This window comes from Dendrobates tinctorius, unplaced genomic scaffold, assembly GCF_039654945.1.
Source record: "Dendrobates tinctorius isolate UK_male_01 unplaced genomic scaffold, ASM3965494v1 ptg000016l, whole genome shotgun sequence".
In the NCBI taxonomy this organism is placed as follows: Eukaryota; Metazoa; Chordata; class Amphibia; order Anura; family Dendrobatidae; genus Dendrobates; species Dendrobates tinctorius.
Genome location: NW_027361684.1, coordinates 43,267,854 through 43,289,058, shown reverse-complemented (window position 1 = coordinate 43,289,058; position 21,205 = coordinate 43,267,854). Strand labels below are relative to the sequence as shown.

General features: G+C 45.1%; 1 protein-coding gene across 1 annotated transcript in view; it reads right to left on the bottom strand.

Annotated features, from left to right (window-relative positions):
• Positions 1-21,205, bottom strand: part of BUD23 (BUD23 rRNA methyltransferase and ribosome maturation factor) — a 34,541-nt gene that overhangs the window by 1,489 nt on the left and 11,847 nt on the right. Inside the window, exons 8-11 of the mRNA XM_073565758.1 lie at positions 20,159-20,244; positions 20,041-20,086; positions 9,055-9,116; positions 5,073-5,162 (exon numbers count right to left, since the gene is read on the bottom strand). Of these exons, the coding sequence (XP_073421859.1) occupies positions 5,073-5,162; positions 9,055-9,116; positions 20,041-20,086; positions 20,159-20,244 (284 nt within the window). The remainder of the gene's footprint in view (positions 1-5,072; positions 5,163-9,054; positions 9,117-20,040; positions 20,087-20,158; positions 20,245-21,205) is intronic.

Genomic DNA, 21,205 nt, shown 5'->3' with positions numbered 1-21,205 from the left:
ACACCAGTTAAAAAAAAAAAAAATTGCAGCAGCCAATAATTCATAATGTACAAAGCCTCCAGCTGGTGCCCCTTCCAAAAGAAAAAAAAATAAAATTATTATAATATATATATATATATATATATATATATATATATATATATATATATATATATATATATATATATATACACACATACATACACACACATACAGTACAGACCAAAAATTTTGGCACACCAGCTCATTCAAAGAGTTTTCGTTATTTTCATGACTATGAAAATTGTAGATTCACTCTGAAGGCATCAAAACTATGAATTAACACGTGGAATTATATAGTTAACAAAAAAGTGTGAAAAAACTGAAAATATGTCTAATAGTCTAGGTTCTTCAAAGTAGCCACCTTTTGCTTTGATTACTGCTTTGCACACTCTTGGCATTCTCTTGATGAGCTTCAAGAGGTAGTCACTGGAAATGGTCTTCCAAAAGTCTTGAAGGAGTTCCCAGAGACGCTTAGCACTTGTTGGCCCTTTTGCCTTCACTCTGCAGTCCAGCTCACCCCAAACCATCTCGATTGGGTTCAGGTCTGGTGACTGTGGAGGCCAGGTCATCTGGCGTAGCACCCCATCACTCTCCTTCTTGGTCAAATAGCCCTTACACAGCCTGGAGGTGTGTTTGGGGTCATTGTCCTGTTGAAAAATAAATGATGGTCCAACTAAACGCAAACTGGATGGAATAGCATGCCGCTGCAAGATGCTGTGGTAGCCATGCTGGTTCAGAATGCCTTCAATTTTGAATAAATCCCCAACAGTGTCACCAGCAAAGCACCCCCACACCACCTCCTCCATGCTTCACAGTGGGAACCAGGCATGTAGAGTCCATCCGTTCACCTTTTCTGCGTCGCACAAAGACACGGTGGTTGGAACCAAAGATCTCAAATTTGGACTCCTCAGACCAAAGCACAGATTTCCACTGGTCTAATGTCCATTCCTTGTGTTCTTTAGCCCAAACAAGTCTCTTCTGCTTGCTGCCTGTCCTTAGCAGTGGTTTCCTAGCAGCTATTTTGCCATGAAGGCCTGCTGCACAAACTCTCCTCTTAACAGTTGTTGTAGAGATGTGTCTGCTGCTAGAACTCTGTGTGGCATTGACCTGGTCTCTAATCTGAGCTGCTGTTGACCTGCGATTTCTGAGGCTGGTGACTCGGATGAACTTATCCTCCGCAGCAGAGGTGACTCTTGGTCTTCCTTTCCTGGGCTGGTCCTCATGTGAGCAAGTTTCTTGTAGCGCTTGGTTTTTTCCACTGCACTTGGGGACACTTTTAAAGTTTTCCCAATTTTTCGGACTGACTGACCTTCATTTCTTAAAGTAATGGCCACTCGTTTTGCCTTACTTAGAATTTGTATTATGGCAAGAAAAAAGCAGCTAGCAGTCTATTCAGTAGGACTATCAGCTGTGTATCCACCAGACTTCTGCACAACACAACTGATGGTCCCAACCCCATTTATAAGGTAAGAAATCCCACTTATTAAACCTGATGGGGCACACCAGTGAAGTGAAAGCCATTTCCGGTGACTAACTCTTGAAGGTCATCAAGAGAATGCCAAGAGTATGCAAAGCAGTAATCAAAGCAAAGAAGGTTTGCGGTGTCTGTCAGCGTAGTGTCCAGAGGCACTACCAGAAGACAGTCCAGTACACCAGGAGATGTGAAGGGGGCCGTAGGAGGGCAACAACCCAGCAGCAGGACTGCTACCTCAGCCTTTGTGCAAGGAGGAACAGGAGGAGCACTACCAGATGGTCTGAGTGCCCGGCGTCCACAGATGGGGTTGTGCTCACAGCCCAACACCGTGCAGGACACTTGGCATTTGCCACAGAACACCAGCATTGGCAAATTCGCCACTGGCGCCCTGTGCTCTTCACAGATGAAAGCAGGTTCACACTAAGCACATGTGACAGACGGGGCAGTCTGGAGGCGCCGTGGAGAGCGATCTGCTGCCTGCAACATCCTTCAGCATGACCGGTTTGGCAGTGGGTCAGTAATGGTGTGGGGTGGCAAATGCCAGAGGTAGCCTGACTGCCATTAGGTACCGAGATGAGATCCTCAGACCCCTTGTGAGACCATATGCTGGTGCGGTTGGCCCTGGGTTCCTTCTAATGCAGGACAATGCCAGACCTCATGTGGCTGGAGTGTGTCAGCAGTTTCTGCAAGATTAAGGCATTGAAGCTAAGGACTGGTCCGCCGTTTCCCAGACCTGAATCCGATTGAGCTCATCTGGGACATCATGTATCGTTCCATCCACCAACGTCATGTTGCACCCCAGACTTTCCAGGAGTTTGCGGATGCTTTAGTCCAGGTCTGGGAGGAGATCCCTCAGGAGACCATCCGCCGCCTCATCAGGAGCATGCCCAGGCATTGTAGGGAGGTCATACAGGCACGTGGAGGCCACACACACACACACACACACACACACACACACACACACACACACACACACACACACACACACACACACACACACACACACACTACTGAGCAATGAGCATCATTTCCTTGTCTTCAAGCATTTCTACTGAAATTGGATCAGCCTGTAATTTGATTTTCCACTTTGATTTTCAGTATCCTTCCAAAGCCAGACCTCCATGGGATATTAATTTTTATTTACATTGAACATTTCTATGCTTTATTGTTCTCAATGCATTCCACTATGTAATGAATAAAAATTTGCAACTGAAATATTTCAGTGATATGTATTTCTTCTAGGTACAGTCATATGTTAAAGTTTGGGCACCCCTATTAATGTTAATCTTTTTTCTTTACAACAATTTTGGTTTTTGCAACAGCTATTTCAGTTTCATATATCTAATAACTGATGGACTCAGTTATATTTCTGGATTCAAATGAGGTTTATTGTACTAACAGAAAATGTGCAATCTGCATTTAAACAAAATTTGACCGGTGCAAAAGTATGGGCACCCTTATCACTTTCTTGATTTGAACACTCCTAACTACTTTTTACTGACTTCCTGAAGCACTAAATTGGTTTTGTAACCTCATTGAGCTTTGAACTTCATAGCCAGGTGTATCATATCATGAGAAAAGGTATTTAAGGTGGCCACTTGCAAGCTCCTCAAAACAACTCTCAAATGATCTGAAAACAAAGATTATTCAACATAGCTTTTCAGGGGAAGGATACAAAAAGTTGTCTCAGAGATTTAACCTGTCAGTTTCCACTGTGAGGAACTTAGTAAGGAAATGGAAGAACACAGGTACAGTTCTTGTTAAGCCCAGAAGTGGCAGGCCAAGAAAAATATCAGAAAGGCAGAGAAGAAGAATGGTGAGAACAGTCAAGGACAATCCACAGACCACCTCCAAAGACCTGCAGCATCATCTAGCTGCAGATGGTGTCACTGTGCATCGGTCCACAACACAGCGCACTTTGCACAAGGAGAAGCTGTATGGGAGAGTGATGCGAAAGAAGCCGTTTCTGCAAGCACGCCACAAACACAGTCGCCTGAGGTATGAAAAAGCACATTTGGATAAGCCAGTTACAATTTGGAAGACGGTCCTGTGGACTGATGAAACAAAGATTGAGTTGTTTGGTCATACAAAAAGGCGTTATGCATGGAGGTTAAAAAACACAGCATTCCAAGAAAAACACTTGCTACCCACAGTAAAATTTGGTGGAAGTTCCATCATGCTTTGGGGCTGTGTGGCCAATGTCGGCACCGGGAATCTTGTTAAAGTTGAGGGTCACATGGATTCAACTCAGTATCAGCAGATTATTGACAATGTGCAAGAATCAGTGACGAAGTTGAAGTTATGCAGGGGATGGATATTTCAGCAAGACAATGAGCCAAAACACCGCTCCAAATCTACTCAGGCATTCATGCAGAGGAACAATTACAATGTTCTGGAATGGCCATCCCAGTCCCCAGACCTGAATATCATTGAACATCTGTGGGATGATTTGAAGCGGGCTGTCCATGCTCGGCGACCATCAAACTTAACTGAACTGGAATTGTTTTGTAAACAGGAATGGTCACAAATACCTTCATCCAGGAACTCATTAATAGCTACAGGAAGCGACTAGAGGCTGTTATTTTTGCAAAAGGAGGATCTACGAAATATTAATGTCACTTTTATGTTGAGGTGCTCATACTTTTGCACCGGTCAAATTTTGTTTAAATGCAGATTGCACATTTTCTGTTAGTACAATAAACCTCATTTGAATCCAGAAATATAACTGAGTCCATCAGTTATTAGATATATGAAACTGAAATAGCTGTTGCAAAAACCAAAATTGTTATAAAGAAAAAAGGTTAACATTAATAGGGGTGCCCAAACTTTAACATATGACTGTACAACCAATGCAGCAGTTTCAGCATAGTCGTATATGTTGCACACTGTGCCGTAAAGGTCTTTGCAGTGTCCGTAGAGAGGTACACGTACACCGGGGCATTAGTGTGAACAGATCTTTCCTTATCTGTAAACGAGGGCAGTTTGAGTGACTACATTTATTGGTCGGTGATGGAATGGCCCACATTCATACCGGTTTCATCTGTACAAGAGTTAAGAAAAAGCAGATAAAAAGGAAGGACTTTATGTTTTGCAATTGGCTACTGGGTATGATTGTGGACGGCCATTTGGACTCATTGAAGTATATCACAATTGGAAAAGAGTAGACCTTTCTAAGGGCCTGTGCACACGTTGTAGTTTTGTTGCAAATTTTTCTGCGCAGATTTGTCACAAAACCTGCAGCAATTTTCCTGCAACGAGATGCAGGAATGACTTAGAAATTGCTGCTGCAAATACTTATCGTGTGCACATCCCCTAGCTGGGTGTGGCATCCCTGAAAACAACAGGTACTGGCACACTAAAATGTCACAAGAGCTACACCACATGTTCCAATCATCAGGGAAGGCTTGGTGTGATGGATACGCAGATTGTGGGTCCAACATCTTCCAGAAATTGGCTTTGCCCAGTTCCTCGAGTACGACTGTTGTGTCTTATTGTGGCCCACCATATGTAATGACACCTCTTCCAGATATAAAGCCGCTCACTGACTGATCCGGACACATTTCACCCACACACTTACTTTCCCTGTCGTCTACGCCGTTCCTTTTTCTCCAGTATCCAATCTCTGCTTTTCTTCGCCGATTTCCCTCGGACATTTTTAAATCGCATCCTGTGTTATATAAAGTGGATTTTGATTTAGGAAAAACTTATTTTATCATATAAATGTAAGAGGAAGGAAAACATGCCGGCACCTCGGAGCAGGCATGATGCAAAACCTCTTTTGCTGTTTGTCTGTCCTGGGGGCTGTGAGGGGACTCGACACCCTATCAGCAAGTACAGGCAGACACATCAATATCATTGGTACTTAGTAATTACTTATGATGGACAATCTAACATGTTCACAGTGGTCAGTCAGGAGGTAGTAGATATAGAAAGGGGCATTTAAGATCTCCGAAAGACGCGCACCGATAATGGTATAGGGATCTTCTCAAACATCCTCAGCAAAAAATATTGCCACAAAGTCAAATTATAGATAGACGTGTGCATGTGTGTAAATTGGGAAGAATCATGCAACATGGCTGCATGGTACTGAGAGTAAGGACACATGGGCGATTATAGACGATGGTGTGCCTTCCTCACTGTAGAAGTATCTAACTTCACTGCCCATATAAAAGTAATAAAAAAACCCACAACTATCCAGCACCTCCAAACACAATAAAGCATGTGTGAACAGGTTCAAGCTGCTATAACCAGGGCTGTGGAGTCAGAGTCGTGGAGTGGATGCTCATTTTGGTGCAGTCGGAGTCGGTATAAAATGGACCGACTCCTAAAATATAATAAATTGGGTACAGTAGTTCAATGCAGAATGTGCTGAATATTTTTTGATAGGAATTTGGGAAAGTTATGAAATGTCCTATAAATGGCTGTTCTATTCCTGATCTAAGGCTACATTCACACACAGCGTTTTTCCTGCGTTTTTTGAGGATACGTTTTTCAATTGCAAAAGCAGATCAGCTTTTTAAAAAACCGCATCACCTGAAAAGTTTTTGAGCTCATAGATTATGTTTTCAACAGCAAAAGCAGATTAGAAATCTGCTCTATTTATCCATATCATATCTGTACCAAAAAGAATGAAAGCCAGATAGCACACAGACTAATGCTCCTTTTTTTTAGCACCAGTCAGGTACACCTCATAGCTGCCCAAAAGGACGCCCAGGACAGGCATTGCTCGTCTTCAGTAACAAATCAATATCAACTGATAGTTGGAATAAATAGACTGCATTCATCACCACCACATCTTCTTAGGCTGTGTGCACACATTGCGGATTCTGCTGCGTTTCCGCAGCTGTTTTGGCCCTGCGGAAACGCAGCAGTTCCACAGACATGGTACAGTACCATGTAACCTTATGGCTTTTCAAAATCGCTGTGCTCACGATGCGTTTTTTTCCGCAGTTTAAAAACCGCAGCATGTCAATTGTTTGGGCGGTTTCCGCAGCGGTTTCACACCTTTAACATAGTAGAGGTGTGAAACCGCAAGGCTAAACCGCAAGGCTAAACCGCAGGAAAACCCCAGGTCACTTTACCTGCGGTTTTCCCTGCGGATCCGCGCGGAAAAACCCGCAGGTGAATCTGCAACGTGTGCACGTAGCCTTAAGGTGCAAGCTTTATTTTCAAGTGTAGGGGTGTGCAGTATGAGGTTCTGCAGCAGCTGAGGTGTGCAGTATGAGGTTCTGCCCCCCCCCCCCCAGGTTTGATCCTGGCTACGCCCATGGTGTGAATGTAGCCTGAGGATCTAGGCTTTGTCTTAGCTGAGATAAGTCATAGTATATATATATATATATATATATATATATATATATATATATATATATATATATATATATATATATATATATATATATATATATATATCTCGCAGGTTTAGCTTACCGACTCAACAGCCCTGGATATAACTGCAGAATGTGCAAACAAAAGAATACAGCAGCACTATGTAAGTGCCAAGACGAATGCAAACATTGACGGTAAGTCATTTAGTCTGCATTACTGTCATATAGAATATGCTTAAGAGATGAAGGTACTTAGTGGATAAATTGACAGATTCATGTGTGCATGCATCTTAGTGCCAACTCCATGCCATTACATTGTGGTCACCCAACAGATCAGAAACCATTGCCTGCCATAGCACAGGGCTCCTCATGTAATAAGGGCTGTGGAAGAGGGTGTTTTTTTTTTTGTTTCCCTTGAAGGGAATACATTGCTTTCAGAACATTACAATTATTTTCAGCATATACAGTTAGGTCCATATATATTTGGACAGAGACAACATTTTTCTAATTTTGTTTCTAGACATTACTACAATGAATTTTAAACAATACAATTCAGATGCAGTTGAAGTTCAGACTTTCAGCTTTCATTTGAGGGTATCCACATTAAAATTGGATGAAGGGTTTAGGAGTTTCAGCTCCTTAACAGGTGCCACCCTGTTTCTAAAGGGACCAAAAGTAATTGGACAGATTAAATAATTGTAAATAAAATGTTCATTTCTAGTATTTGGTTGAAAACCCTTTGTTGGCAATGTCTGCCTGAAGTCTTGAACTCATGGACATCACCAGACGCTGTGTTTCCTCCTTTTTGATGCTCTGCCAGGCCTTCACTGCGGTGGTTTTCAGTTGCTGTTTGTTTGTGGGCCTTTCTGTCTGAAGTTTAGTCTTTAACAAGTGAAATGCATGCTCAATTGGGTTGAGATCAGGTGACTGACTTGGCCATTCAAGAATATTCCACTTCTTTGCTTTAATAAACTCCTGGGTTGCCTTGGCTTTATGTTTTGGGTCATTGTCCATCTGTAGTATGAAACGACGACCAATCAGTTTGGCTGCATTTGGCTGGATCGGAGCACACAGTATGGCTCTGAATACCTTAGAATTCATTCGGCTGCTTCTGTGCTGTGTCACATCATCAATAAACACTAGTGACCCAGTGCCACTGGCAGCCATGCATGCCCAAGCCATCACACTGCCTCCGCCGTGTTTTACAGATGATGTGGTATGCTTTGGATCATGAGCTGTACCACGCCTTCGCCATACTTTTCTCTTTCCATCATTCTGGTAGAGGTTGATCTTGGTTTCATCTGTCCAAAGAATGTTCTTCCAGAACTGTGCTGGCTTTTTTAGATGTTTTTTAAGCAAAATCCAGTCTAGCCTTTTGATTCTTGATGCTTATGAGTGGCTTGCACCGTGCAGTGAACCCTCTGTATTTACTTTCATGCAGTCTTCTCTTTATGGTAGATTTGGATATTGATACGCCTACTCCTGGAGAGTGTTGTTCACTTGGTTGGCTGTTGTGAAGGGGTTTCTCTTCACCATGGAGACTATTCTGCGATCATCCACCACTGTTGTCTTCCGTGGGCGCCCAGGTCTTTTTGCATTGATGGGTTCACCAGTGCTTTCTTTCTTTCTCAGGATGTACCAAACTGTAGATTTTGCCACTCCTAATGTTGTAGCCATTTCTCGGATGTTTTTTTTTCTGTTTTTGCAGCTTAAGGATGGCTTCTTTCACTTGCATGGAGCGCTCATTTGACCGCATGTTTCCTTCACAGCAAAACCTTCCAAATGCAAGCACCACACCTCAAATCAACTCCAGGCCTTTTATCTGCTTAATTGAGAAAGACATAACGAAGGGATTGCCCACACCTGTCCATCAAATAGCCTTGGAGTCAATAATCCAATTACCTTTGGTCCCTTTAAAAACAGGGTGGCACATGTTAAGGAGCTGAAACTCCTAAACCCTTCATCCAATGGATACCCTCAAATGAAAGCTGAAAGTCTGAACTTCAACTGTATCTGGTTTTGTTTAAAATTCATTGTGGTAATGTCTAGAACCAAAATTAGAAAAATGTTGTGTCTGTCCAAATATATATGGACCTAACTGTATATTACATATAAAATCACCTTTTTTACATTTTTACTTGGACTTTTCTGAGGGAACAGTTTATTTGCTACAAGCCCTTAATAGAATAGTGAAAATAAAAAGGTCTATGTGTGCCACATACACACACGTTTTACCTCTCATTGGTGAATGATGCCTGATGTCTTGATCCCTGTTCTGCTGACCCATCTCCCAGACCCTATGATAAAGAGAAACATTAACATTCACTTCAGTTGTATTTGCCCAAGGTAAGACATATTTCTTACTTATTTGGAATCTGTCAGCAGGCTTTTGCTATATAATCTGAGAGCAGCATGATGTAAGGACGAGGGCCTGCTTCCCACGATGTATTTATTGGTCTGCTTGGTGAGGTTTCAAGAAAATCACTGTATTCTCTGGTGTAGATCTAGTAGTTCTCTGAATGCTGATCCCTGTATATCCCCGCCCGCATCACTGATTGGCAGCTTTCTGCACAAAGCTGCCAATCAGTGGTGATGGTGGGGGTTACACAAAGCAGGAAATTACATGGAATGAGACATTTAGTTCTGCAGTGCTAATCTCCTTCTGTGAAAAAACTGATTACATTGAAAGTACAACAAGTAGCCTAGTAAATTATACATCACTGGAATCATGCTTTTCTCAGATTACATAGCAAAATAGCGTTCCCGCAAACAGTACTAGTACGGCGCACCGAACGCGCGGCCTCACGCTGAGTGCCGCGGCGATCGGGTGCGGGTGACAGCTGACACCCCGCAGCAACACCCACGATCAGTAGTGACAGCGACAGAGGGGCACCACGCAGGGAGCGGAAATATAAGGGGCTTCCACGTTACTGGTAGCACAAAAGCTCTGGAAAAGCTAAATGGCTCCTCAATCCCCAAAAGAAATTCAGCAAATTCTCCGCTCCCAAATCCAAATGCCCCCCCCCGTCCCTTCTGATCCCCAGTGTGCCTAAACAACATTCAGTGCCCACATGTTTGGCATTTCTGTAGAGAAGAGAGCCCACCGAATTTACAGATGCATGTCTCCAGAAGCATGAGCTGGGTATAATGTACTGGTCACTACAGTGTACAGGTCACTACAACGGCAGTTTGCAATTTTCACTCAGCAACATCCAGTGCTGCCTGTTTCAGGAAAACACCAATGGGAGACGAAATCATCAATACATCTGTAGATAAAAGGGTTATAATTTCCAAAATGTGGTCACTTCAGGGAGAATTCTGCTTTTCTAGCACTTAGGGGCTCTTTATATGGAATCCGCAAACTAGTCTATGAAAATCTGCATTCCAGGAGGCAAATAGCGCTCTGTTCCTCCTGAGTCACTCCGTATGGAAAAGTAGTACTGTACAGCCACACATGGGGTATGACTACATTCAGCAGAGATTGTGGGACAGATTCTGAGGCTAACACACAACCTTGGTGGTAAAAATGTAAATTTTCTCTTCACTGCCCAATCGTATAAAATTCTGTGACACACCTGTGGTGTCAATATAATCACTGCACCCCTATATGCATTCATTGAGAGGCTTAGTTGGTAAAATGGGGTCACTTATGGGGGGGGGGGGGGTTCTGCTGTTCTGACACCTCAGGGGTCTGCCAATGTGACATGGCACCCTCAAATAAGTGCAGCAAAATCTGCACTGAAATATGGCGACACTTCCCTTCTGAGCTTTGCACTGTGCCGCAAAAGTAGTTTTTGACCACATATGGGGCATCGGTGAACTAAGGAGAAATTGTACAACAAACTTTGGATTCCATTTTCTCCTTTGTGGTACTCACTACTGAAATGCAAGAAGGACCTGGACGCCTTTCTTGAAAAGTATAATGTTACAGGGTATATATACTAGATTTCTTGATAGGGCATTGATCCAGGGAGCTAGTATGATTGCCGTATGTGGAGTCGGGGAGGAATTTTTTACCCCATTGTGGAGCTTAGTTTTTGCCACATGGGGTTTTTTTTGCCTTCCTCTGGATCAACATGTTAGGCTAAAGGTTGAACTAGATGGACTTAAAGTCTCCCTTCAACCTTAAATACTATGTAACTATATGTAACTATAACTACGCAAAAGATGGATTTTTGGTTCTTACCGTAAAATCTCTTTCTTGAAGCCTTCATTGGGGGACACAGATTACCATGGGTGTATGCTGCTGCTGCTAGGAGGCTGACACTATGCAAAAAACAAGAAAATTGACTCCTCCCCGGCTGTATACACCCACCGACAGATACCAAGTACCTCAGTTGGTGAGAAAGCAGTAGGAGAAGCCACGGAACTATAAACATATGTACCAACCCAACAAGGGACTCAAGGACCCAACACGGTACAACTTAGAAAGGGAGGGTGCTGTGTCCCCCAATGAAGGCTCCAAGAAAGATTTTACGGTAAGAACCAAAAATCCATCTTTCTTTATCGCCTTATTGGGGGACACAGATTACCATGGGACGTTCCAAAGCAGTCCCAAGGGCGGGAACAGCAATAAGGAACGAAAGAACAGGAAGGGCTTAGGTCGGCCGATGCGCCACCGCCGCCTGCAGGACCTTCCTACCAACGACTGCATCAGACGAAGCCTGGGTATGAACCCTGTAGTACCTCGCAAACGTATGCAAGAACGACCAGGTCGCGGCGCTGCAAATTTGCAGAGCCGAAGCCTGGTGTCGAACGACCCACACTGCTGCCACCGCCTGGGAGGAGCGAGTTCTCACTCCCGGAGGCGGCTGTTTTTCCTGAAGACGGTATGCTTCCAGAATAGTACAACGAATCCAGCAAGCGATCGTGGATTTGGATGCTGGAAGCCCTTTCCGGTGACCGGAGATGACCAGCAATGAATGGGATTGACGAAGTGAAGCAGTCCTAGCGAAATAAACACGCAAGGCTCTAACAACGTCCAGTTTGTGGAGTGACTTCTCAAGAGGGAGAGAAGGAACAGGACAAAATGATGGAAGAACGATATCCTCGTTGATGTGGAAGGAGGATACCACCTTTGGAAGAAAGGAAGGAACGGGCCTGAGGACGACTTTATCCTGATGGAGTACCAGCTAAGGAGAACGACATGACAGGGCTGCTAATTCAGAAACTCTTCTGATGGATGTTATGGCAATCTGAAATGTTACCTTCCATGAAAGAAAAGACAAAAGGAATGTCCTGGATGGGCTCAAATGGCGGAACGAGATGGAGATCCCACGGTTCTATCGGTGAATGATGAGGAGGGGCCACATGAGCGACTCCTTGGAGAAATGTCTTAACCTGCGGTAAAGAAGCGAGCTTCCTTTGAAAAAGGATAAACAAAGCGGAAACCTGGCCCTTGAGGGTACTGAGAGACAGACTGGAATCTAAGCCAGGCTGGAGAAACCCAGTATGGACGGAATGGAAAAGGACATTGGAAAGACTCTTATCGTCGCACCAACGGGAAAAGGCCTTCCAATGCCTATGGTAGATGCGGGAGGAGGATGGTTTCCTGGCTTTGACCATCATCGAAACATCTGGTTGGAAAAAAACCTGATTCTCTTAAGGTTGTGGCCTCGACGGCCATGCCGTTAAATTCAGAGACCGAGAAGTCTCGTGGTAAAGGGGGCCTTGCGAGAGAAGATCCGGACAGTCTGGAAGCCTCCAGGGGACGTCCGCGAGCATGTTCACCAGTTCCGCATACCAAGGCCTTCTTGGCCAGTCTGGAGCCACAAGAAACACTGGCACGCCTTCCGATTTTATCTTCTTGACCACTCTTGGGATCAAGGCAAGAGGTGGAAACAGATAAGGGAGTTGGACCTGGGACCACGGAATAACTAGGGCGTCGCAAGTGACGGCTAGAGGGTCCCTGGACCTGGCTACGAAACGCGGAACCTTGTGGTTCATCCGAGATGCCATGCGGTCGACATCCGGATAACCCCAGCGCTGGAATATCTGATTGAAGACTGTGGAATGGAGAGACCATTCGCCTGACGCTAGGCTTTGGCGACTCAGAAAGTCGGCTGCCCAGTTTTCCACCCCTGGAATAAGAACAGCGGAGATTGCTGGAACGTACTGTTCTGCCCAGCGCAGTATCTTGGCCACTTCTGACATCACTTGGATGCTGCGCGTGCCGCCATGATAGTTTATGTACTCCACAGCCATGGCGTTGTCCGACTGAATGCGGACCGGCTTGCCGACGAGAAGAGGTTGCCAGCGAAGAAGGGCCAGGAAGATTGCTCTGGTTTCGAGAAGATTGATAGGGAGCAGAGCTTCCTGTGGAATCCAGCGTCCTTGGGCCGTTCTCTGATGGAAAACCGCTCCCCAACCTAGAAGGCTGGCATCGGTGGTAATGACTTGCCACTGGAGCGGGAGGAAGGACCTCCCCTGTAGGACTGACGTAGGCATTGCCCACCAAGTCAGGGAATGACTCACTCTGAGAGGGAGGAGAATGGGGCGGTCTAAGGACGTCGTCGTCTTGTCCCAAGCTGAGAGGAGGGACAGCTGAAGGGGGCGAAGATGAAACTGTGCAAAAGGCACTGCCTCCATAGAAGCCACCATCTTCCCCAGAACTTTCATGCAGAGCCGAAGGGGAATGGGCTTCGGCCGTTTGAAAGCTCGAATTTCTTTGGACAGAGACGCAAATTTTTCCCTCGGAAGAAACACCCGGGCCAGACTCGTGTCGAATTCCATGCCTAGTAAGGTCAGACCCTGAGTGGGTCTGAGAATGGACTTTTCTTTGTTGACTAACCATCTGAGACGGCCGAGGGTATCCAGGGTTATGTGAAGACTCAGGAGACAGTCTTGACGGGACAAGCCTTTGAACAAGAGATCGTCCAGAGAAGGGATGATGAGAATCCCCCTGGATCGAAGGATGGCCATGACTGTCACCATCACCTTCGTGAAAACACGGGGAGTAGAGGCTAGGCCGAAGGGAAGAGCCGTGAATTGATAGTGATTTTCCTGAATCGCAAACCGAAGATATTTCTGATGTTGCCAACAAACAGGGATGTGAAGATAAGCATCCCGTATGTCCACAGAGCAGAGGAATTCTCCGGGTTCCATTGAAGCTATCACTGATCGAAGAGACTCCATTTTGAAGTGGAGAATCTTCACATGGCGATTGAGCAACTTGAGGCCCAGGATTGGTCGAAGGGTCCCGTCTTTTTTTTTTTTTTTCCCAGGACTACGAAAAAATTTGAGTAGAACCCTGAAAACCGTTCGTCTGAGGGAACGGGGACAATCACTCCGGCGGAAAGAAGGGAGGAGACGGCTTGAAAGAATCCTGGAACGTGGGACCGCTGTCTTGGGGGTCGAGACAGGAAAAAACGCCTGTTTGGCTGGGAGCAAATTCGATCTTGTATCCGGATGCGATGATTCCCTGACCCAAGCATCGTCGACAACAGACAGCCAAGCGTCCGCGAAAAAGGAAAGTCTGCCTCCCACCCTGGAAAAACTTCCAGGTGGGGGTGACCCGTCACTTGGAGGAGAACCTTGCTGGGTAGATTTTTCTGTGGACGAGAAGGCAGAAAAGGGCCCAAATGGCCGGAAACCCCTTCTGTTAAAAAAGCGTTTTGGCAGAGACTGAGGGAGAGAAGTGCTCTTACCACCAGTGGCATCCAAAATTATTTGATCTAGCTTGGCTCCAAAGAGCCAAGAACCAAGGAAAGGCAGATTGGTAAGCGACTTTTTGGAGGTGGTACCTGCATTCCTTGACTTTAGCCAAAGGACTCGGCGTACGGCTACTATGTTGCCATTAGCCCTTGCTACGCACCCAGCCGCATCCAAGGAGGCGGCTAAGAGGTATTTACCCGCATGATTAATTTGATCTGCTAGATCTGTCAGCTCGTCCTGGAGAGCTGCCGCTAAGATGCCTCTGCGAAGAGTTTTTGCCCAAGCTAAAATGACTTTTGCCACCCAGGAGGAAGCGAAAATAGGACAGAGAGGCGCCGGATGCCTCAAAAATAGAATCTCTGGCTAAGTCTATCTGCCTGTCTGTTGGATCCTTAAGCGTCCGGAAGGGATAGAACCGTCTTAGAGGCTATACGAGAGACGGGAGGATCCACCTCGGCGGCTTTGGTCCATTTTGTGAGCAGATCTACATCAAAGGAATACAGGACATCTAAGTACCTGCGGCCTGAAAAGCGTTGTTCAGGGTGCTCCCAATGTTTGGTTAGAGTAGTATTGAACTCCTTGTGGTTTGGAAGAGTTCGGGATGGAGGCCTCGCTCGTTTAAATGGAACAGAACATTCCTGAGGAGGAGGTTCGTCCTGCTTAATTTCCAAGGTTTGGAAGAGGGCAGAAAGAAGACTATCGACCATATTCCGCGTTTTAGATATATTATCTGTTTCTGAACTAGATCCCGATTGGGGATCGTCGTCAGACCTAGGGTCGTCCTCTGAAGATGGAGAAGGACACCTGGGAGAAGCCGACGGGCCTAGCGAGCTGGAAGACGAGTCAGATAGAACATGCTTCCTAGAAATCCTACTCGGCCTGTCCCTCTGAAGGTCGCGGTCAGGTGCGGACGACTCACCCTGAGAGGCGGTCGGTGCACAGGTGGCTGTAGATAGCTGAGGCTAACGTTCTAGGACCTGGACCAGGGACTGAGAGACTTTAGTCAGATCGGAGACCGACTGGAACATTGCAACGGCCCACTCTGGGAGAGGGGAAGTGCCCTCATCCCGGGAATCGGTGTGCTCCTGAGAGGCAGACATAGCTGAAGGGCTGCAGGACAGGCAGAGGGGAGACGACTGACCTGACGCCCACTTCCTTTTACAGCGTGCACAAGCGTAGTGGATAATGGTGGGCTTGAAAGATAGCACCGCTGAAGGGTTAAACATAGGTATGTTGAGCACTATGGCTGCACTAAAGGCTGCACTAAATAGAAGGGCTGCAGAGGAGAGACAATTTTTCCATTAAGTGCCGAGCCTACCGAAGTTCTGACGAGCTGGACCCTTACGTGTCCCCCAAGCAGCGCAGGAAGCCAGTGAAATTGCAGGAGGAAGCTGGCTGTGATCTTGGTGGGCGGCACTTGGCGTCGTGACGAGACTAGGCAATGGCAGAGGAGGGGCGCGGTAAAAATGGAGATTGACGTCCTTAAAAAGAAAGTAGTGCTGTGATTGGTGTGAAATGGGCGCGAGAAAAAGCACGCCCAGAGTGGAAATTCACGCCCAGAGAAAAGGGGAGAGCGCTCCGAACAGGGAGGAGGGAGCGCGCTGAAAGCAAAAGTGAAACCATGTCTCCCTCCCCTCCGAGCTCTTATACTGATGCCCGCGGCGCCGATAATAAAAGGTGAGCCTGCGTTGAACTGCTGCTTACAAGGACCCCCCTGTGCCCTAGTAGACCTTGTGTGCCTCTTTCCCTGATCCTAGTATAACCGGAGCGCGGCTGCAATGTGATGCGCGCGGCTGCAGTGGGGGAGTAGAGGCGGAAAATTCAAAGTTTGAAACCACTGCTTGTGAAGACATACGGGGCTAAAGGGATCGTTAGGGTCTTACCTGACGTCCCTGAAGAGGATGACCGCAGGGGCATGCATAGCAGACAGGCCGCTGGGAAAGGTCCTCTTACCCGTGTCACGTAGAAGACGGCGTCCTTTTGTTGGGAGCGATGGCAACTACCGTCTTCCTCTCAGCCCTGTCCTAGGATAGGGATGAGGAGTTGTTTTGGCAAGGACCGGCCACCTGTCGTCCGCCCATAGCACCGAATGGTGATATGGAAAAAGTCCTGCCTGCGGTACTAAGAGTTGCGATGTGGGCGACACCACACTGCTCGCTCAGCCGCATGATATGGGAAAGCAGGGTGAACATTTACCCCCTGTTTCCCGATGTAGAATCTGGAAAATAAATGGGAAAAGATTAATACACACACACAAAACCTAAAAGAAAATGGTTAGATGCGGATCTGGGGAGATCCCGGTCCGCCTCCTACAGACACTAAGCACAAACTGAGGTACTTGGTATCTGTCGGTGGGTGTATACTGCCGGGGAGGAGTCAATTTTCTTGTTTTTTGCATAGTGTCAGCCTCCTAGCAGCAGCAGCAGCATACACCCATGGTAATCTGTGTCCCCCAATAAGGTGATAAAGAAAGTGATTTTTTTTTTTTATTTTCATGGCTTAACGTTACAAACGTTATAATGGGGTCTAGTTTCCAAAATGGTGTCATTTGTGGGGGGGTTTCCACTGTTTAAGCACATCAGTGGCTCTCCAAATGCGACATGGCAACCGCTAATTATTTCAGCATATTTTACATTCAATAAGTCAAATGGTGCTCCTTCCCTTCCAAGCCCTGCAGTGTGCCCGAACAGTAGATTTCCCCCACATATGGGGTATCTGCGCACTCAGGAGAAATTGCACAACAAATTGTATGGAGCAATTTCTCTTGTTAGTCTTATGAAAATGCAAAATTTGGAGCTAAAAAAGATTTATCTGGGAAAAATGCGATCTTTTTATTTTAACAGCTTAGCGTTATAAACGTCTGTGAAGCACCTGTGGGTTCAAGGTGCTCAATACACATCTAGATACATTCCTTGAGGGATCTAGTTTCCAAAATGGTGTCACGTGTGGGGGGTTTCCACTGTTTAGGAACATCAAGGGCTCTCCAAACATGACATGGTGTCCAGCAAATTGTACATTCAAAATGTGAAATGGCGCTCCTTCTCTTCCGAGCCCTGCCGTTTGCCCAAACCATAGAATTCCCCCACATATGGGGTATCGGCATGGTCAGGAGAAATTGCACAACAAAATGTATGGTCCATTTTCTCCTGTTCAGTAAAAAAAATTAGGTCTAAAGGAAAAATTTTTTGTGAAAGAAAAGTAAATGTTTATTTTTTTTCTTCCACATTCAAAAAATTATTGTAAAGCACTTGAAGGATTTATAAACTTCTTGAATGTAGTTTTGAGCACCTTGAGGGGTGCAGTTTTTAGAATGGTGTCACGTTTTGGCATTTTCAGACATATAGACCCCTCAAAGTGACTTCAAATGTGATGTGGTCCCGAAAAAAAAAAAAATTGTTTTGCAAATTTTGTTGTAAAAATGAGAAATCGCTGGTCAGGTTTTAACCCTTATAACTTCCTAACAAAAAAAAAAATTAGGTTTCCAAAATTGCACTGATATAAAGTTGACAGGTGGGAAATGTTATTTGTTAACTATTTTGTGCAATTTGACTCTCTGATTTAAGGGAATAAAAATTAAATTTTGAAAATTGCAAAATTTTCGCCAAATTTCTGGGTTTTTTTTCCACAAATAAACACAAGTCATATCAAAAGAAATTTGACCACTATCATAAAGTAAAATATGTCAAGAGAAAACATTGTCAGAATCACCGGGATCGATTGAAGCGTTCCAGAGTTATAACCACATAAAAGTGACAGTGATCAGATTTGTAAAAATTGGCTTAGTCAGGAAGGTGAAAACAGGCTTGGGGGTGAAGGGGTACCTTCTATCACCATCACATTTTGACATGATACAGATCCAAACACATTTGATGAAAAAAAGCTCCAAATCCTCTACTGACATTGCCTTTATGATCGAGTGCAGTGTAAAAACTGTGAGCATTTATCGCCCTCTAGTGGTGATTGCTGGCAGTCACTCAGTTGTAGGTCCCCATCACGTTTTTGCCACACATTTGAGGCATATATTTTACTGCAAACCACAAAAATGTTTACACCCTTTGTATTCTTTTTTGGGGATCAAGATAAATCAACAGGTTTTTTTTTTGAAAATCAGTAATATACATCCACATGAACCTAGCATGAGATTTTCTGTTGTCATTAAAGGGAATCTGTCACCCTTTTTTCGGCTTGCAGCTGCTGGCATAGACATCGGGGGCTTATCTACAGCATTCTGTAATGCGGTAGATAAGCCTCCGATGTAACCTGAAAGATAAGAAAAACACGTTCTATTATACTCACCGGGGTGGGTGGGCGTTGCGGTCCGGTCTGACGCCTCCCTTCTTCATGCGATGACATCCTCTTCTCCCGTCCTGTAATGGCTGCGGCGCAAGCGCACTTCTCTGCCCTGTTGAGGGCAGAGCAGAATTCTGCAGTGCGCAGGCACCGGACCTCTCCCGACGCCGGCGCACTTCAGGACTCTGCTCTGCCCTCAACAGGGCAGAGCAGTGCGCTTGCGCCGAAGGCATTACAGGACGGGAGAAGAGGATGTCATCGTATGAAGATGGGAGGCGCCGGATCGGACCGCCCCCTCTGGTGAGTATAATATAACGTGATTTTCTTATCTTTCAGGTTACATCGGGGGCTTATCTACAGCATTACAGAATGCTGTAGATAAGCCCCCGATGTCGATGCCGGCAGCTACAAGCCGAAAAAAGGGTGACAGATTCCCTTAAAAAAAAAAAAAAACATGCAGACGTCCAGTTTTGCTTTGCTTCTTTTTCAACAATAGAAGGCAACAGTATCCATATAAATAACCATCCAGTTGAATCTTGTTAGCAGTGTATGTTTTTTGTAGTTCACAGCGAGAAAAAAAAAAAAAAAAAAAGGCTGACCATACGCTGGCGTTTTCAGCTCACCATCTCATAAAGAGGTGCGCTCCTTTAACTTGGCATGTTTTTCAGCTGCTGAACACCCCGCAATACAGATAATAAAGCCAGAGTCTGGAGTACGTTTCTGCTTTAATTTACGCCACTTTCTGTGCCGTGAATTATCACAACTTTGACGGCCGCCTCCTCCAGCTAAGTTTAGCACACTTTTCTAAAAAGTTGGTGAAGCTGGGCAAAATTTGGGTAAAAATGCCAAAAAGTCACAAAGTTTTCAAACAACCACGAGCTTTGGAAAAAAAAAAAAAAAAAGCAGCAACAATTCAAACAGTTATATGCCAGAATTCTGGAGAAAACTAATGAACCATGAGCCACACTAATCCACATCTATGCAGGAGATTTGGTGCTCTATACCCAGCCATGTTGGCGCCGGGGTTCACGTGACATTATGGAGCCATGTATTGCCCTGCGGTCAGTGTTCGGCTGCCCAATAGCGACCACTGATCGTTATGCCACGTGAGTACTGTAGCCAATGTCATGTGAACCGGTACGTGAGGCGAGTATCTGTCATTATTTTACAGGGGAGACGGGGCTACTATATTTACCAAAGGGGTTGTCCATATAGTAAACAACCCATTTACTAGAATAATGCACAATAAGTATCACAGTGCTCTCAGAAGGGGCTTACCTTAGGCAATACTGCAGATACACCGACAAACAGGCACAAGAAAAATCTACAAAATAGATAATATTAATTATATCAATTGCACGAGAGGCAACCAACATGTATGTCAACTAAAACTTACTTCTTAGCCTTGGTACTGTTGGGATAGTCCACTACCATGCCACCAGTAAATCCGGCTCGCATCGCCTGAGCAGTTACCAATTCTAGCTATGAAAAAAAAAAAAAAAAAAATTCAGCAAAGACAATCAGCTGCTTTACACAATGTCACGCACGTACAGTGGGTACGGAAAGTGTTCAGACCCCCTTTAAATTTTTCACTCTGTTTCATTGCAGCCATTTGTTAAACACAAAAAAGTTCATTTTTTTTCCTCATTAATGTACACTCTGCACCCCATCTTGACTGAAAAAAAAACAAAAAAACAGAAATGTAGAAATTTTTGCAAATTTATTAAAAAAGAATCACATGGTCATAAGTATTCAGACCCTTTGCTCAGTGTTGAGTAGAAGCAGCCTTTTGAGCTAGTACAGAAATGAGTCTTCTTGGGAATGATGCAACAAGTTTTTCACACCTGGATTTGGGGATCCTCTGCCATTCTTCCTTGCAGATCTTCTCCAGTTCTGTCAGGCTGGATGGTGAATGTTGGTGGACAGCCATTTTCAGGTCTCTCCAGAGATGCTCAATTGGGTTTAGGTCAGGGCTCTGTCTGGGCCAGTGAAGAATGGTCACAGAGTTGTTCTGAAGCCACTCCTTTGTTATTTTAGCTGTGTGCTTAGGGTCATTGTCTTGTTGGAAAGTGAACCTTAAGCCAAGATGGAGGTCCAGAGCACTCTGGAAGAGGTTTTCATCCAGGATATCTCTGTACTTGGCCGTATTCATGTTTCCTTCAATTGAAACCAGTCGTCCTGTCCCTGCAGCTGAAAAACACCCCCATAGCATGATGCTGCCACCACCATGTTTCACTGTTGGGATTGTATTGGGCAGGTGATGAGCAGTGCCTGGTTTTCTCCACACAAACTGCTTAGAATTATCACCAAAAAGTTCTATCTTCGTCTCAGACCAGAGAATCTTATTTCTCATTGTCTGGCAGTCCTTCATGTGTTTTTTAGCAAACTCTATGCAAGCTATCAGGCACTGAGGAGAGACTTCCGTCAGGCCACTCTGCCATAA